The sequence below is a fragment of the Falco biarmicus genome, chromosome 5 (assembly GCF_023638135.1).
Source record: "Falco biarmicus isolate bFalBia1 chromosome 5, bFalBia1.pri, whole genome shotgun sequence".
NCBI classification, from domain to species: domain Eukaryota; kingdom Metazoa; phylum Chordata; class Aves; order Falconiformes; family Falconidae; genus Falco; species Falco biarmicus.
In genome coordinates, this window is record NC_079292.1 from 81,887,838 (window position 1) to 81,904,600 (window position 16,763).

Genomic DNA, 16,763 nt, shown 5'->3' on the forward strand with positions numbered 1-16,763 from the left:
AAAAAAATGTTTTATGGATAAGGTGCCCCTTGCTGATCGGTATTTCTGGTCACCTGTACTTTGACAGCACTAATATAAGCTGGTTTTATGTCAAAATAACTTGTACTGAATATGAAGAGTTTTCATTAGGAAATTATGATGTGATTTTTTTTCTTTCATTAGGAAATTATAAAGTGAATATTTTTTTTGTTGTTCATTACTTACAAGGGCAGCTAACAGCTAGCATTCTCTTGCTAAATGTCATTGTAAATGCAAGTCAGATATTTTAAACCAATAAGGCCAAATAATTTATATTATTTATAAATTATAGGAAGGAGTTGGATAGATTAGTAGTTACGTTATGCTGCTTTAGGTTTTTGTGCATTTTGGTGGTTTTATGAAAACCAGATCATGTCTAACAAACCGTATAAATCTTTGATGAAATCACAACTTCGGCAGATAGTATTAATACAACGTATTTAGGCACCTTTAAGATTTGCGATAACATCACTTGGGTGACTAGAAAACCTGGAATCATGCAAAAAACCCAAACAAACCCAACAACAGAGTGCTCATCTCATCACACGTGGTTGTGTGTGGCCAAATGATAGTCACCCTCGTGAGAAGGTTTGTTTCTGGTAGAGATGGAAGCTGTCAGGACTCTGCCTTATGCTATCTAACGTGGTGAGCTGGTAGAAGATGCTGGTGAGGGGAGGGAGGCACACAGGCCAGAAGGGCAATGCCGTATTCGTAGGGCTAGCAGCAGTTAGGGTTAAACTTGGCTTTAGTTCTGGTCTCTGGAGACAGAGATGAGCCATGAAAACCATTTAAAATGGGGAGAATTGTTCTTTAGGGAGAAAATCTGGGAGCTCAGCTGATTTAACTTACTAAGTGGATGGTGGGGAACTGGCTTGAACTCTCTGTTCAGGCAGGTACATGGAGAAAACATGAGAACAGATGTTTCTTAAGCTTTCATATAATCCACTGTCTGAAGACTGCATCTGGGCTAGCTGAGACCCAGGTTAGAGCATGTATTTTAACATGGTGTGGCATTAACTGTTGGAAGAGTTTACTAACAGTTGTATTGGGTTGAAACGTTAAATGAACCCTGGTGGTATTCTAGTTTGAACAATAATTAATTTAGGACAATCCTACAGGGGTCAGCCTTGAACACAAGCTTCAGCTGGCTCTGGATGCTGTCTCAGTTGGGCAGTGGGAAGGAAGGTGTTTAACAGTTGCGACCCGGGATGGAAACTTGTGTTCTTGCAGGAAGTCTGTCATTAGTAAACACCATCCTTAGTAAACCTTCTCGGACCTTAGACCAGCCCTGTGTCTGGCAGAAGATGTCATTTGATTTATCCTTGCTTACACACTCGTGATGCAAATACAGAATGTATTGTTTCTATCTTAGTACAGAAGGGGACAGGGATGAAACTGCTTCTCAAACTGTGCAGCAGCAGCACAGCATCTTTGCTCCATTCTGTAATGGCAAGTCCTCAGTCTGCAAAAATAACCACTTACACTATTTAAATCTCATCTGGCGAACGATGGCTTTTGTTTCTAATTTCATAACTGCTGAAATAAGTGGATTTATACTGACAGGCAACTGGTTTTTAGAAACAAAAGCATGACACAAGATCGGTGATTCAAAATAGACGTTTTCTGTAAGAATAACAAATCAAGATATTAGTTGTAAGAACACACACGTGAGAAAGGTGGCTTTCCTTTATTTATTTTTTTCTCTCCATCTGTCTACCCACCCTAAGAGGGTCCTGTCTTTTGGCCATACCTGTTTGCTTCTGCTCCTTTCTCAGTACAGTAATGTTTTCCTGTCAGAGCAGATGTAATCGGTGGATATGTGCAAGTGGGTGCATACATCAATGTGTATTTATACATGCATGCAATCATGGTCCTTAATCACTTTGGGGTTAATTATTATTAATTAAGACTTTGATTCCACCCCTTCCTGCCTGAGTGGAGAGCATAGTGGGGGGGTTATTTTGTCTGATGTCCGCTCAGAGCTACATTTCTGTTGACCTCCTCCTGCCTTTGCTCCAGGATCATCAATCAAGGGTGACCTTTTTTTTTTCTTTTTAAACTCTAAATCTTAGAAGCTTTCCAAACCCTAGATATTGCAGTTAAATGACCAACTGAGGATATTTTCCATATGAGATTTGGAGATCTTGGTGTGTATCTAAGGGTGACTTTGGCTAATTTAGTAATGAATTACTCTACTGCATATATGATGTTGTAAGGTGAATTGTTACTGCAACTGTTCCATGGTCCCAGGACCAGAAGTGTTAGCTAGTCATATTCTTCATGGTTTCATTTAAAGGCATTTTAGCAGCAAGGCATTTGGACAAATTTAATCCCAGAGGGAGGGATTAACTGCTTTCAAAGCATGTTTTTTGAAAACTGGCAGGATGACAGAATTCAGACTCTCTTTTTCTCTTATTATCTTAATGGAAAAATTCCCTCACCTTGTATGGTTGTTTTGTTGTTTTGTTTTTTTCTTCAGCAGCCTAATGGTGATGTTGTGGTGATTGTCTGGTTAGCGTCTGATGTCAGTGCTGATGTTAAGGTATGATGAGGATGCCGAAATGTTTTTTTATCTGGAACAGGCTAGGTGAATAGAAAGCATCCCACAGGGTAACTGTGGACTTTGTAAAATGAATAGCATATAGGCATTGAGTACGCTGCTTAGAAGATCTTATGCCTGTAAGTACACTGCGCAGGACTATAAAGGTAGAGTTTTGACTAGCTGGGGAAAAAAAAAAAAAAAAAAGGGAATATGAAAAATATGAAAACCAGAATTCCAGGATGGGGGAATGGGATATTGTTGAATTTGCTTTGGCTGACTCCCTGTATGTAGGGAATTTCAACCCAGGGATGGAAGTTTATGACATTAACAAGCAGAAAAACAAAAAAAAAGAAAAAGCAAAAAAAAAAGCAAAAAAAAGAAAAAGCAGTGAGCAACTGCTTCAAGACTCTTACAGGAGGGGACTGAAAACAAGCAATCCCCTCCCAGGCTGTGTGATTCTGCCGTAGCAGTGTCCCCTTCTTGGGAATGCTGAGATTTGCGTTAGTGTCTAGTCAGGTATCACCCTGAGGATATACACCTAACTTACATAAGGGATAAATTGTCCATAAATCATGAGAAAAATAATCTCTCCCCTACCCTTTCATTCATTTCCTAGTAACGCTTTGTAATGTAATGCAAATTTATGAGGCTTTTGGCTCTTCAGCTAGCACAGACTAGAGTAGTGCCACTGACTTCAGCAGAGCAGTACCAGTTGGCATCAGCTGAAGATATCGTCCTTCAGCTATAGTATTGTTATTCCTTAGAGAGACTATAGGGCAATTGTGCGGGAGGGGGAATATTTTGCTTTGGCACTGTGCTGCAGGTCGCTGGGCTTACAGCATGTACCTTGGCTCGTGAGCCCCCGTGACAGGCTGCTACATGGCAGGCTTGTAGTCTGGTGGCCTGGCAGCTATGCTGAAGTGCTGCGTACAGGGTAGCACCAAAGAGCCTTGGCGCACTTGCTACAGCCCAAGGTCCTTTAAGCTTGGATCACTCAAAAGATAACCCCAGGGAAGGCTGTGAAATTGGAAATCCTGTGAACTTGCTATTAGGGAAGGAGTTCAGCTGGTAGTAAGAAGGATTGTCTTTAATAACGCCCTTCTCTGGTGGGTTGCATAGTTAGTAGGGAGAATGCCCCAGTGTTCGTTTTGCCCTGTGAACTTCCTAGCATGTGGAAAGATGTCTGGAGGCTGAGGGGTTACACATACAAAATGTCAGCGGTTGGTGCGTCCCATCCTCTCTGTGAAGTGTCTTTTTTTAAACTGTCTATCACTTACTGTGCCAGAAGGAACTGAGCACTGATGACCCCAAAAATGCACCGAAGTCGCTGCAATTCATATGGGTCTAGAGCCGATGGCACTGTTTTGTTTTCCAAATAGGCTGTTGGGGCATTTCAGAGAAACGTATTCTGCTACTACTTGCTGAAATGTATTTTACAATTCTGTGTACAACAAATACAATCCTGTTCAGGCAGCTGCCATGGGGGGAGATCGTGGCTCTGGCTTTCTTGTTGCGATGCAGGTTAGCCATCCGTCTTGCCTTGCTGAGGAGTCCCTCAGTATGACAGAGGAACAGCGGAGGGGTGATGTGCCGTTCCAAGAGCAAGCAGGCACTGCTCAGGGACACGGGGCAGCCTTCTGGGCAGCCCTGATGAGTATCCTTTACTTCTGGCACTGTACTGTGCTGCTAGTGCATGTCTAGTTTGCTGTTTTGGCCATTACAGCTGTCTGCATGTCGTCCTTCCTCAAGAATATCTGTAACTGGCTTTATTTTCCTTACCCTTACTTATGCCCTTAAAATGTGTCAGTGAAAATTGTGTAAAATAAACCTCATTTAAGGACTTTCTGCATGGCGAATGTCAATGTTCGATTTCAGTACTAGCATACTTTGTTCATCTACCTTGGCTTTTTCCTCAAAGGAGTACAGTAGCTTAAATATTCCAAAGAAAGGGTTTGAATACAGGGTTATGTGGACTTTGCCAGCTGATATTCTTAGATTTGTGGGGTTTTCTGAGGTATTTTTGTAGCGTTTTTTTTTTTTTTTTTTCTCTTTTTTTTTCCTTGGGCATGGTGAAGGTAGGAGGGGATGTAGAAGTAACTTTGCTAAGACTGTGTCCTGTGCTTCTTCTGGCCTGCTGTTCTGGGCTTTCAGGAACTGTCATGGGATGCTCTTATTTTCAGAACTATTTGCAATTATTCTTATTTTAGCTTATTTGTTGTTATGCTGAGTTTCACTGTTGTGTCGCTAATGGAAAAGTTAATATGAACCTCAGTTGTGAAAAACCACTGAGGCATCCTTTCCAACAGACTGGGATCAAGAGTGCTGTCTTGGGTTTATTTGGACCAAAAAGTAGGATTCTGGTGGCAAATACCTGTTGCTTAGGGAAGAGCTGTAAGAAATGAAGTGTAACATTAAAGGATGGGATTTCCTGTTTCCAACACTCAACAGGGTAAAGACTTTCTAAGCCACAAGCTCTATCTGATTCATCATTTGATCCCCATGGTTTGAGGCATACATGTGATGGGGCAGTCCTTCATTTATTTGACTCCTTTTTGACACAGTGACCTGTGTTGAGGCCTTCCAGTTATGTGCTTTAAAGGCAGCTCCTTGAGAATTCTCCTAGCCTTTACACTGGCAGAAATGGTGAATTTTTATTTCCTATTTCCCTTCTCTGTGTCACTTATGATATGGTAGATGCTCTTCATGCTTTCCTTCTCTGATTTTTTTCCAAGACTGGAAGTTTCCTCCCCTGGCAGAGAAGTTGCTTCCTGCCTCTAATCTAATCATCATTTTATCTTTTCTTTTTCTGTCCTTAAGAATTTCACTGTTTTGGGGGAAGACTGGCCAAAAGCACAGTCAATATTGAAGATTAAAGTGTATTTTGTATTTATGGTGGCACAATGATGTTTTGGTGTGTGTGTGTTGTTTTTTTCCTTACCCATTTCCTGTAATTCTTCCACTTTTTAAACCACTTCTGAGCAATGAAGCAGCATGGTTTCCTTCCCCACGAGTCTCTGCTTAAGAACTTTCTGCTGATTCATGAGGCATGGTTTCTGATTCAACATTTCCTACATTTCTAAGCATGCCAGCCTTCACGGGATTTTTGTGTGCCATCTGAGGATGTGGTATTTGGAATTTCAGTGTACTCAAGATGCTAAGAACACTTTTTAGACCTCAGAAAAGCAATCAATACCTTTGCCTGTGGAAATTAAGTGATGCTTATGGAAACAAACTTTGTCCAGAATAGAGTACTTCAGCATGCTTACAGCAGGGCCAGAATCAGGCTGAAGCCTTCATATTGGCTCTATTAAGAACTATGTGTTGACATGCTAGATTGGCTTGTTTCCCTCTTAAAAAATAATTTTAGAGAAATCTTAGTTACTGAACCTCGTTGGTATAATTTCCTTAAGAAAGATTAATTTCTCTTTGAAAGATGCAAGCATCTGCTGTAATAGTCGTGAAGTGACATCCTGTGTTGCTTCCATAGCCTAATCTAATTTTCCAGTTCCTAAGCACGGAATCAAAATTCAGTATTGCTAGGCTTTAGTTTCCCAGTTTCTCTACATCAAGGTATTTTGGCTATTTTTTGTTATTCAGGCCCTGTATGTTTCATCACTGTTCCTACAGTCAGCATTGCGGGTTTCATCACACAAGCACTTTGCAGAAGTATTTGCGTGACAAACTCTATGATAAATGTGACATGCTATCTAGTGCTTCAGTACATGTTATTCTATAACTTAGGAAACATAGGACTTGTTGCATGTGAGGTACTATTTGAACAAAGCAATGAAAAGCGATATGGATAATTTTCCTCAGAAGTCCTTCCTAATCTGTTCCAGAAACTGGCTCTAGGGGGCTTTCCAGCAATACTGCATACTCCTTTATATATTTCCTCCTATGTCTCAGATGTATTATCTGTAAAATTACATGTCAGATCTACCCCAGCATCACTAAGGTTTGTATTGGAACAATGTGCAAGAGCTGATATAATGCGCTCCTTAATTACCATTTCCTTTTTTTTGGGAGAAAACAGAGCCACGAGGGAAACAGGAATTTGTTCTTTGGGTGTGTATCTCAATTAATTTTTTCTATGTCCCCAAGGTCCCTAAGACACTTAGGAGGTGTCATGATGCCTGGCTAATCTGAACCATCTATTAAATGTTGGCAATGTGAGTGCTGTCCGGTGCAGACCAAGGCTCTGATCACGCAGACAAGCGCTTGTGGACTTCAGAGGCTCAGCCCAAGGTCAGTAACCTGCCCGCCTGAGCCCGCTGCTCTCTGAAACACCTTTCGATGGGCTCAGACTTCTGTGCAGTTTGCACCCCCTCGCTGGTACTCCAGATAAAGGTTGTCAGGGTGTGAAGGCAGCGGTGCAAAAGCTAATAAAGGAAGACTTCGACCATCCATCACAGTTACAGACTAAACAATCCTGTATTGTTGAAGAACTGGCCCTGTTTTATAATGACAATAAAGAAACCACTGTGGAACAAACCCAGCAATACTTCTATGTTTAAGGAATATTTTAAGGGACTTTCACTCTATCTTCCGTATGTGCCAGATGAAAAAGCATGAATCAAAGCTACCTGTTAGATTTAGATTTGCAAGAGGGTTACCAAATGAAGTGACTTATTTGGGGCTCATGCACTGAAAGGATTAAAACTGAGAAGACAAAAGACCATCGTGATAGGTGATCTTATTTCCCATATCATGAATAGTGCTGGGTTTCCCATAATGAAAGGTTTTGAGAACATCTCTCTGATCACTAATGCCCAGGCACTCAGAGTTATGAAGGAGCTGCTGAGAGCTGGCAGCTGGATCCAAGAGGAGAGAACGATTCCCAGCCAATACTATTCCTCTCTCTTCGTGTGAAACCAGCACAGAAGTGAGACTAAGAGAAAAACAAGAGGCATTTTGCCTGTTGTCTCTGTTGCCCCGTTTCTGCTTATTGTTCACCTGTAACTTCAGCCTTGAAGGCAGTTTCACGTGAAAGACTTTTTTTCCTTCCTCCGTAGGGTCAGGTCAGGTTTAGACTGGATAAACCCCTGGCCTGCAGATTTCAGCAGCATCAGAACCTCCATTGCTGTGAACATGAGTGGGGCAAACCTTACTGCTGCTGGCGAAAAGGCAGGAGCATCTGGCTGAGATCGTGATGGAAAGCATTTGTTTTAAAATCTTGTTCTCTGGTTTTTCATGTGGAAAGAAACAGTTTGATCTGTGTTTCTTTCTGTCAGTCAGTAGCTGTAGCGCAGCCTTATAGCATTTTAACACGCAGGTGTCATGCAAAGTTCATACAAGACAAAGTAAGTATGGCTAATGATTTATTTGTAACTCCTCAACCTGGGTGGACACCTAAATTGTTTCAAGAAGAATCCATTGCCTTTGTGCAAGCATCAACCTAGTCATCTGTAGAAATCTTAAGGAAGTTCCCTGCAGTAAGAAATCATGCTATTACAATGTAGGGTTGTTATAATTTTTTTTTCTTTTTTGTTTTCTAGGAGCAGTGTGCAGGGATTTCTAGGAACAGTGCTCATTCTCAGAATTGCTTATGCCCAAGACAGACGCCTGCTGGGGACTCTCAGGAGACATATTTTTGTTGTTTTGCATTGTTTTCCTTCATTTAAAGGAAGGACCTCATTCTGTGAACTTGTGGCAAAATATGAATTACGGGGAGAAGTGTTGGCTCCTGACCCCTTTGTTATTACTAGCTATTGAAAATATGAAGCGTGGAACACTGAAAATAAAGTCAGATGTCATCTGCTCTGCATTTTTTTTCCCAGTGCTGGACATACGCCCATAAAGCTTGTGCCCACCTCTGGAAACAAGTAGGTACATGATTAACTTGTTACCATGTGTTGTTCCAGAGGGTACCTCTATAAACATTTGCAAATGCAAGGACCAAATGTGTTGATCTAATAGACTGTGACAGAGTTCAAATGTGTTTGTACCTGGGGAACAAAATCAGGTCATTACTAGCTCTGAATTTTTTTCTTCTTTGCCCTTTAAAGCACTTGTTCACAGGAAAAAAATACTACATGGCTCTGTGGTCTTTGAGGTATGGAGCATCCTACTATTCCTCTTTAACAATAGTCTTTCAAATAAATATGCTGCCTATTGGCTCAGCCAGTGAGATTTGTCACACATACACATGCAAAATATATTTCAAAGACTTATCTGTCATGTAAGTTTTTAAACCCATTTCCCCTCATTGTAACTTTCTGGCAATTAAGGGTACTGATTTACACGATAGCAATTTAATCTATTGTCTTGAGAATCAGACGGATGTGACGTTAGGTCTTTATCTTTCCTTTTAAATGAACAAGAGTTCCTGGCTTGTACAAAAACAAGACATTTCGGACCAAAGCCATTCCAGTCCTGTCTTCTGAAGGGACGCAGAAACAATGGTGGTATAGGCTATAGGTGGCAACTGGAGGAGCTTCGTGTTCATGTGCAAGAGGAATCTCGCACAGAAGAAGGTACATTCATTTCTAATTAAGCCAGTGATAAAATTATAGAGGGTTAAACACTGGCAGCTCTTACTTGATTGTATTCTGATTTGTTAGTGGCACCTGCTCTATTAGAACTGGAGGAAACCAAGCCTGTGGCTTAGAATAGACTGGGAGGTGGAAGGAGGCTGAAGAGAAGGGTTTTATACCCTGTCTTTTTACTTTGCCTGCTTTTTAAAACTGAAGGATTAACAAAGAAAAGCAGTATCTGGTTCAGTCACAATAACACAGTCCATGCACTAAAAATACACTAGTGAGTGTGTAATCTGAGAATAATGCCTATTGTTTTCTTTACCATTACTTTGTAGCTGCATTCCCATGCAGTTGCCGCTTCTTAGCTGTCTTGCAGCTGTGACAGCCTTATGTGAGATTGGCATTTGCAGCATTTTATATTAGACTGAGTTTTATGACAGATCTTTCTTTTCCCATCTTCTGTAAATAAGGCAAGTTCAGCATTTATTTACATGGCTGTGAATTGGACCTACATCATTGACATCAATAAGAAGTGTGTGTCTGGACACTGAAATCAGAATTTATCTTTGCAAAATGTATTCTAGTCTCTAATTGGAGGGTTATTTTAGGGAAAGCTGTCTGGTCTCCTGGCATTAATATATTAAGTATGGTATATTTAAGCCTCTCTACTTGTTTATATGATCACTGAAATTAACTCACTTAGATGGAGCTCCCTATAGCTTTCATCCATTAACTGCTAATGTCTTTTATCACAGAATGCATCTGTAGTTCACCATCTGCATGACACTTATATCCTATAATTAGTTTTAAATGCCTGGCAATACAGGAGGTGGATTATAGATGCATAGAGAACAAAGGCTGATATTTTGGTTGTAGAAAGCAAGAGGCAACGTTAAAACTGATTTTAATGAATGGAAGGTTTCACCCTGGCGCTCTAATCTCTGCACAATTTCCTTCCTTTACTTTTTGCCCCTGTTCTCAAGCATATTATTAGCCTGAAGTCAGTGGATTATAAGCATGTGGTTATAATGGTCTGCCGTCCAGACCTGCTGGATGTTCTTTCTATATGTTCTTTCCTTTCGTGGATGTTTGGACAGGATGCAAATCCTGTGCAGCAGAGGTGATTTCTACTGGAGCCAAGTTGGCTGATCCAGTCCAGTGTGCTTCTTCATGTCAAGTTGCCTGATAAATAGTAATTTGTACTGAAGGGCTTTGTGTGTGCAAGGTATTAAATCGGGTAAACCAGATATATGTGTGTATGCTGGGTTGCATTTCCTGTAGAGGTAGCCCACATTTCCCTGCAGTGGTTAGTGAAAATAGGAACAAAGAATAATTATTCTCCTAGACTACCTATTTAAAGAAGTGTGGGTGGGTAACTGAATTACTGTGTAAGTCTGCATGCATTCTGGCTTTCTGAGATGTTGTAGAACCTCAAAAATGACTTTATAAAGAAAGGCTAGAAAATGGTGAGTTGTGAAACAAACTAAATCCCCCAAACTAAGAATACTGTAATCTCTCTCTGTTTCTTGATTTTTTGACAGATGCTCCTCTTGGAAGTGCTGCTAACAAACCTACTGCTGGCCACTGTAATATCAGGTAGGAAAACAGGATTGTTTTCTGATGTCTGGGAATTATGTTATGTTTTCAGTTTCTTCTGTGAGGCTCCCCCACTACCTCTGTTTTGCCCATCTAATCCTGCAATCCTGGCTCAGGCAATATTCTCATCATGATGGAGACGTCGATAAAGTTACTCCTTTTGGCTCCTTAACCTTGCCGCAAGCACTGTGTTGAGTCATAAAGACTCCCTGAAGTCAGTGATGTTTGGCGGCACAAACTATGGGGCTTTGCTACTGCCTTATTGATTTTAATGGGATTGCAGGCAGGCATGAATGAATGAATGCATAGCATTCCTCGAAGGATCAGGACTGAAATTAGCCATTCAAGGTTTGGGCCAGTAGGGTTAAAGCAAAAAAAAACCATTTCACTAAAGCATATAACAAAAAAAATCTGTACTTGATCCTATGGCCAGGCATACAGTCTGCCTAGAAGCTACCAGCTAAATGTCCAGGACATGCAGTGATCAATGGTGATAAATTCCAGCAGATAAATTCCTTATCTACAAAATGATTGATTTACATTGCAAGTTATGTTGTGTTTTGATATCCAGGATCACGAGGTTCTTTGCTTCAGGAGTCATCTGTTTCCCGTTGCAGCCTTTTTGGGAATGATCACATCAAAACTTTTGATGGTTCTTTCTACAATTTTGCTGGAGACTGCAGTTACCTCCTTGCTGGTGACTGTCACAAGCACTCCTTCACACTCTTGGGTAAGTCTGAGCAAGAAACCAAGAACTGCAAATGCAAAATGTTGTAGGGATGTATTGCCACCAGGTTCCATCACTAAGAAAAGACAAATAGCTGCCCTTTGTCAGATAGGATGGACCACTACATAAAAGGTGTGGTGGTTTTTGTTTTTTTTTTAATTAAAAGTAGGATTACTTCTAAAGAAATTGTGTCATTTTGGTTTCTGTTATCCCGTGGTAATATAGCTCACACATAACTAAGCTGCCAAGAAACAGAGATTTTCTTACTGGCTCTTCTAAAGAGGGAAAGTGAGACCTTCTCTTTTTTTATTTTGAGTTTGCTAGGGGAATATGGCTGTTAAAGCTGAGTATGGGAATAGAACTAATTTTACCTGTAGGCTAAATCCCCCTGGTAAGAAAAATCCCATCCTGAAGGACAAAAGGCCTTTGAATTAGCATGAGCCAGTGTTATTCTTGGGATGGGCAAGAGCTGATATGAGAACCAAAACTGTATGTTACTTGGTAGATATTCTTATATTCATTATTAACTGTTCTTTATTAGTCATAGTTCAAGATGACTTTTTACTGACTACAAGTAAATTGAAGTAAACTGATCCCGTCACTCTGAAAAGGAACGATGTGCTAATTTAAGTGATTTCCTTGTTCAACTTGAACAACTCGGTACAAATTTTTGTGTATGTAGAATAATCCACCAGCATATGTGAAGTACAAATTGATTGTAGTATTTTATGTGATCAATTAAATCTTAAAAAAATCCATCAAAACAACCCATGAGCGGACAATTTATGTTTATATTTGGCACATAAGCATGGCATAATCTATTTTTGATTTCTATCTTAGTATACGTGTGTGGGTTTGTTTGGGTTTTGGATACCTGGCTGTGAAGTGCAGCCTGTGTTGCTGAGTAAAGCATCTAGGTCTGGGTAGAGCTGGCTACCCCAGAGCAGGAGACCCAGAACGGGCAGCACGTTGCACAAGGAGCTGCGGTAAAGTCAAAGCTGGACAACAGGCAAAAGAAGAGAAAGGACGGTGTCTGATCTGCCCACCCTCTTCTCTCTCAGATCCTAAGGAAGTTGTCTCCATCTCTATGTGCTTCCCCTCTTGAAAAACTCAGAGTGAGTTGCTTCCCCACAGCTGGATAGCCAATATGGGCATCAACCCCTTAAAGACCAGTTGAGACAGTTAAAGGGCTTATCAAGAACCAAGACAGCCAGGCTTAGCGCTTCCAGCAGTTCAATGGATTCAACCCCTGTCTCTTACCACTGAGCTATGGGCTGTTCTTAGGAGGAAACATCCTGGCTTTGTCTGGGACAGAGTTAATTTTCTTCTTTGTAGCTGGTGCAGTGCCATGTTTTGGATTTGGTGTAAGAAGGAAGGGAAAGAGCAAGGCAGATCGTTGGGCACATCTCCTGTGGAAACCAGTGTGCATGGTAGGATGGAGACTTCACTGGCAGTTAACAGGGAGAACGTGGGTCCACAGCCAGTGCCAGGTCACGCATCTGCCAGTGGTTGATACCAGCCTTCATCCTGGGACTGTCTGTCCATTTTGTATTAAACAACAAAGGGATGAAATAAATGGATGGCTCTTGAAAATGTTAGATGATATGCTCCCAATCCTGCAGTGTGTACTTAAAAGTTGTCCTCCTGAGTCCCAGAACTAACAATATTTGTTTATGTCTCTTCAGGTGACTACCAGGATGGCAAGAAAATTGGTTTCTCTGTGTATCTTGGAGAATATTTCAATCTTCGCTTCTCTTTAGATGGAGGTGTGATGCAGGAAGACAAAAGGTACCTGTGGGAACAAGTATTCCAGCAGAAAAAAACCAATGTTTTTTGTGTGTCATATTCTGAGAAATTCCTATTTTTCTTCACAGGGTTTCCATACCTTTTGCCTCCAGTGGCATATTTATAGAGAAGGAGGCAGGTTATTATAAAATATCCAGTGATGAGCATGGCTTTGTGGTGAAGATTGATATCAGTGGGAATATTCAGATACTCCTTCAAGAAAAGCACTATAATAAGACCTGTGGGTTGTGTGGCAACTTTAATAAATTTGCTGAAGATGACTTCAGAACTCAGGAAGGTAAGACTATGACTAACTTTATTTTAATGTACTGTACACTTTTCCTGATGGGTAATTCAACAAAGATTTTGCTGATCCAGCAAAATGTTTCTACAAAACCTGTCAGGTACCTCATCTTGATGTGCTGAAAAGTTTCCTGACTAAGTTCTTTCATCTTCGTTTGTCCTGAAAGGAAATTGCTGTCACATCTCGTTCCTGAGCAAAGCTCAGAAGTCTGAATTTTAACACTTTTAGAAGCCTTGAATCTTGAAATACAGAGATAAAGCTATGGGCTAAACAATGTACAATATGGCGTGTGGAGAGAACGACTAGGAGAAGACCTGGCAAAAAAGACGTGAGGAATACTTGTTGATTCAACTTCTAATTTTTCATGAGTTATACAAGTGAGAGCAAGAATAGATAGTGTTGCAATAGCAGAATATTAAATCCTAGGGCTTGCTACTGGCAGGTTTGTACTTGGATTTTGCATGGGATGCTGTTCTATAAAGTGGTCACCTTTGAATGACACTTCCCTGTCTGTATGGACTGTTGGATTGGAGGTGCACTTCCATGACAGCAATTCCTAATGACAGGGAGTGACAAGACTGCTTTTGCAGCTCTATAGGCTTTTATGCAAAGCCTGCCAGTATGGGTAAAGACTAAGAGCTTTGGAAAAGTCCTGAATGTGACTTTGAAGGACTGATCTTGTTTGTGGTGTTTCAAGAGTGTCTTTTATTTCTTAGCACTTACCTGAAAAGGAAAGGTTTAAAGTAAAGTTAGCTAATAGGTTAATATGTTAAATTGATAATGCAAAGTATGTATTAAAAATGAATTATACAGAAAATAGAAAGGGAGACAAAGCAACTTGGAGAAAAGGCTGGCAGTGCTCCAGAGATGGGTCTTACTGACACTTGGGATATATAAGCATAGCTTCAAAGTACAAGAAAAAAACTGATTGCATACTATGTTAAAATGATGGACCAGTCCTTCAGCAACGTAAATAATAAAAAACAAACTCAGCTCACACACTTACTTGGGAGGGCTTGGATAGCTTGATATCTGCACGTGTTGAGATCTGAAGTTTACATCTTTTCCTTGAGACAGTAAGTAGGAGTGAGGCTGTTATGAAAAGCAGGAGCAGAAAAGGAGACTGTATTTCCTTGAACCGTTCAAATGTGGGTGATTCTCTCCTGCTGCTCATGTTTCAATGTGTTTCATGCTGTATTTATTTAGCATGCCAGAGACTGTATCCTCCCTCTTAAAAAAAGCAGTGCTTTCACAACCACAGATTTCCCAATGTAATGAAGTACATGACAGGGTCGCTGCTTAGAATAACTGAAAAGTAAAAGAGAAGGTGACAAGAGAACCTGTGTGGCTCTTACTGTATGAGGAAGGCCCTGACTTCTGTAACCTGCGTGGACATACAGATCTGTGATTTTAGCCTGAAGAACAGAATCGTATCGCAGCAATTCTGCCAGTCTTTCACTGATACAACAGACCTTTCATTTAAACTAATTTAGAAGGAATTAGAATTATGTTTGAGTTTGTTGTGTCAGTGAGGGACGTCACTATGCCCACATGTTGTTTGTCTCCTTGGCAGCTCTGCTGGTGGGGTGGTTCACACAAGCATTTTTTAAATTGCTCCAAGCAAAACCAGCTTTTCATTAATTCAGACCATTGTGTTTTTTAAGCTGTTGAAGCTAACTTCCAGGTGAGGGGCAACACAAGCAGCGCAGAGAGGTAATATTCTTTAAATGAAAGATCTAGGCAGCCTATTGATAGCCTAAGAAGCAGTTCACCCTTTTCTTTCCGCTGCAGTTTTTATTTGCTCTCCTTATAGCTGAATTAGATCTCAAAGGTCAGCCCAAGCCAGGATGTGAGCCTGGTGTAATGAATTAGCGATCTGGGGGCACCGAAGGGTTACCTTAAGGTTGCCAGTAGACTGAACTCACCTGTTAAGGTGCCCATTGCTTCTTGTTAAAACCCGGGCATATTTGGTTTATCAGATGGGGTCCACAGTGCTCATCAATTAGATCTTATTTCTGAGCTGGATTTGTATTGAGAATAGATACAATAGGATCTTTGAGCTTCAGAATAATATGCGATGGATGCACAGTGTGCAAAGGGAAAAGACAATGATCTAATGTTGCCAAGATTATGGGCTCCCATCTGGAAACCCCTGGGGAGCACTATGCAGATCAGAATGTCAGAGGCAAAGGAAGAGAAATTACGCTCTAGGTTATGCATCAGGTGTTGTGCTATAGCCGATGCGCTTGTCAGGTAGCTGAGATGCGTTAAACCTTCCTCCAGGTTTTTTAAAGGCTGGGCAGGCACCTGCAGGTGTACTAGCCTTTAAACTGCTTTGATTTACGCTGAAATCGTAACATGTTGGGTTGCTGATAGCCCTTGACTGATAGGAGGGAAGCCTGTAAGAACCACTGTGATGGAAAGAGGTCTGCAGCTGAAATGTTTTCTTCTGTCTCTCACAGGCTGTAGCTCACATGGTTTAAAAGCTAAGGCAGTACTTTGATATCATCTTTGTATTTGCCTGCATAGGAGGAAACTCATGTGATGTGATGGCCCATTTCTAGGTGGTCTCTGTGGCACCAGAGGACCAGACCACAAACTTGTGCAGTCAGAGTTGTCATGGGTAGAATCTAGCTCGTAAATGCTCTCTTTCATGTAGCATCACCCGTTTTGTCACAGTTTCAACAAAATGGCAATGTTTATGTTGAAAACATATGAAAACATGATTTTTCCATATTTTAGGGGAAAAAAAAGTGGTTTAATAATACAGAGGGCTGGTTTGGTTGGAATTTGCTCCTAAGAAAGTGGGTTATGATATGTAACTTCATTAATCATATTTGAATTGTTTTGAGGTGGTGGAGAAATGAAAGGTGAAGCACCTGCTGTATTACTGGACATTACCACTTAATGCAAGTAAATAAAGCAGGAGTGAAGGGAAAGGTGTTTAAACTTAGTGAACTTTGTGTAATTGTTTTCTTTTCTCTTGATATATTTATGCTCATGTTCTATAATCTATCCAATTATGTGCCATTTCATGGCATTTTGTCTCCTCCATTTGTGTTTTGGTGTGGAAACTGAGAACTGGTAGTCTGATGAGAAGATAACACACATTGCTTCTGTGTACACTTCTGATTCCCAGGTTTTGAGGTTCTGGAGGTCTAAGTCATGGGATTCAAGCTGCAATACCCTAGAAAATGAACATTAGTAGGACGCAGCTTTGAAGGTAGTAGCCTTACTCAGTAGCTTTTGAACCTAAAAAAAAAAAAAAAGGAAAAAGGTCTCCCCAGTAGGTTAGTTGGTGTCAGTTGCAGACAG

The 16,763-nt window shown here is 40.7% G+C and overlaps 1 protein-coding gene across 1 annotated transcript in view; it reads left to right on the plus strand.

The window, feature by feature from the left end:
- The first annotated feature begins 8,127 nt into the window (after positions 1-8,127).
- VWF (von Willebrand factor) overlaps positions 8,128-16,763 on the plus strand; it is a 144,130-nt gene continuing 135,494 nt past the window's right edge. Inside the window, exons 1-6 of the mRNA XM_056341104.1 lie at positions 8,128-8,382; positions 8,881-9,033; positions 10,578-10,632; positions 11,204-11,362; positions 13,045-13,147; positions 13,234-13,442. Coding sequence (XP_056197079.1) covers positions 9,004-9,033; positions 10,578-10,632; positions 11,204-11,362; positions 13,045-13,147; positions 13,234-13,442 — 556 coding nt within the window. The 5' untranslated portion in view covers positions 8,128-8,382; positions 8,881-9,003. The remainder of the gene's footprint in view (positions 8,383-8,880; positions 9,034-10,577; positions 10,633-11,203; positions 11,363-13,044; positions 13,148-13,233; positions 13,443-16,763) is intronic.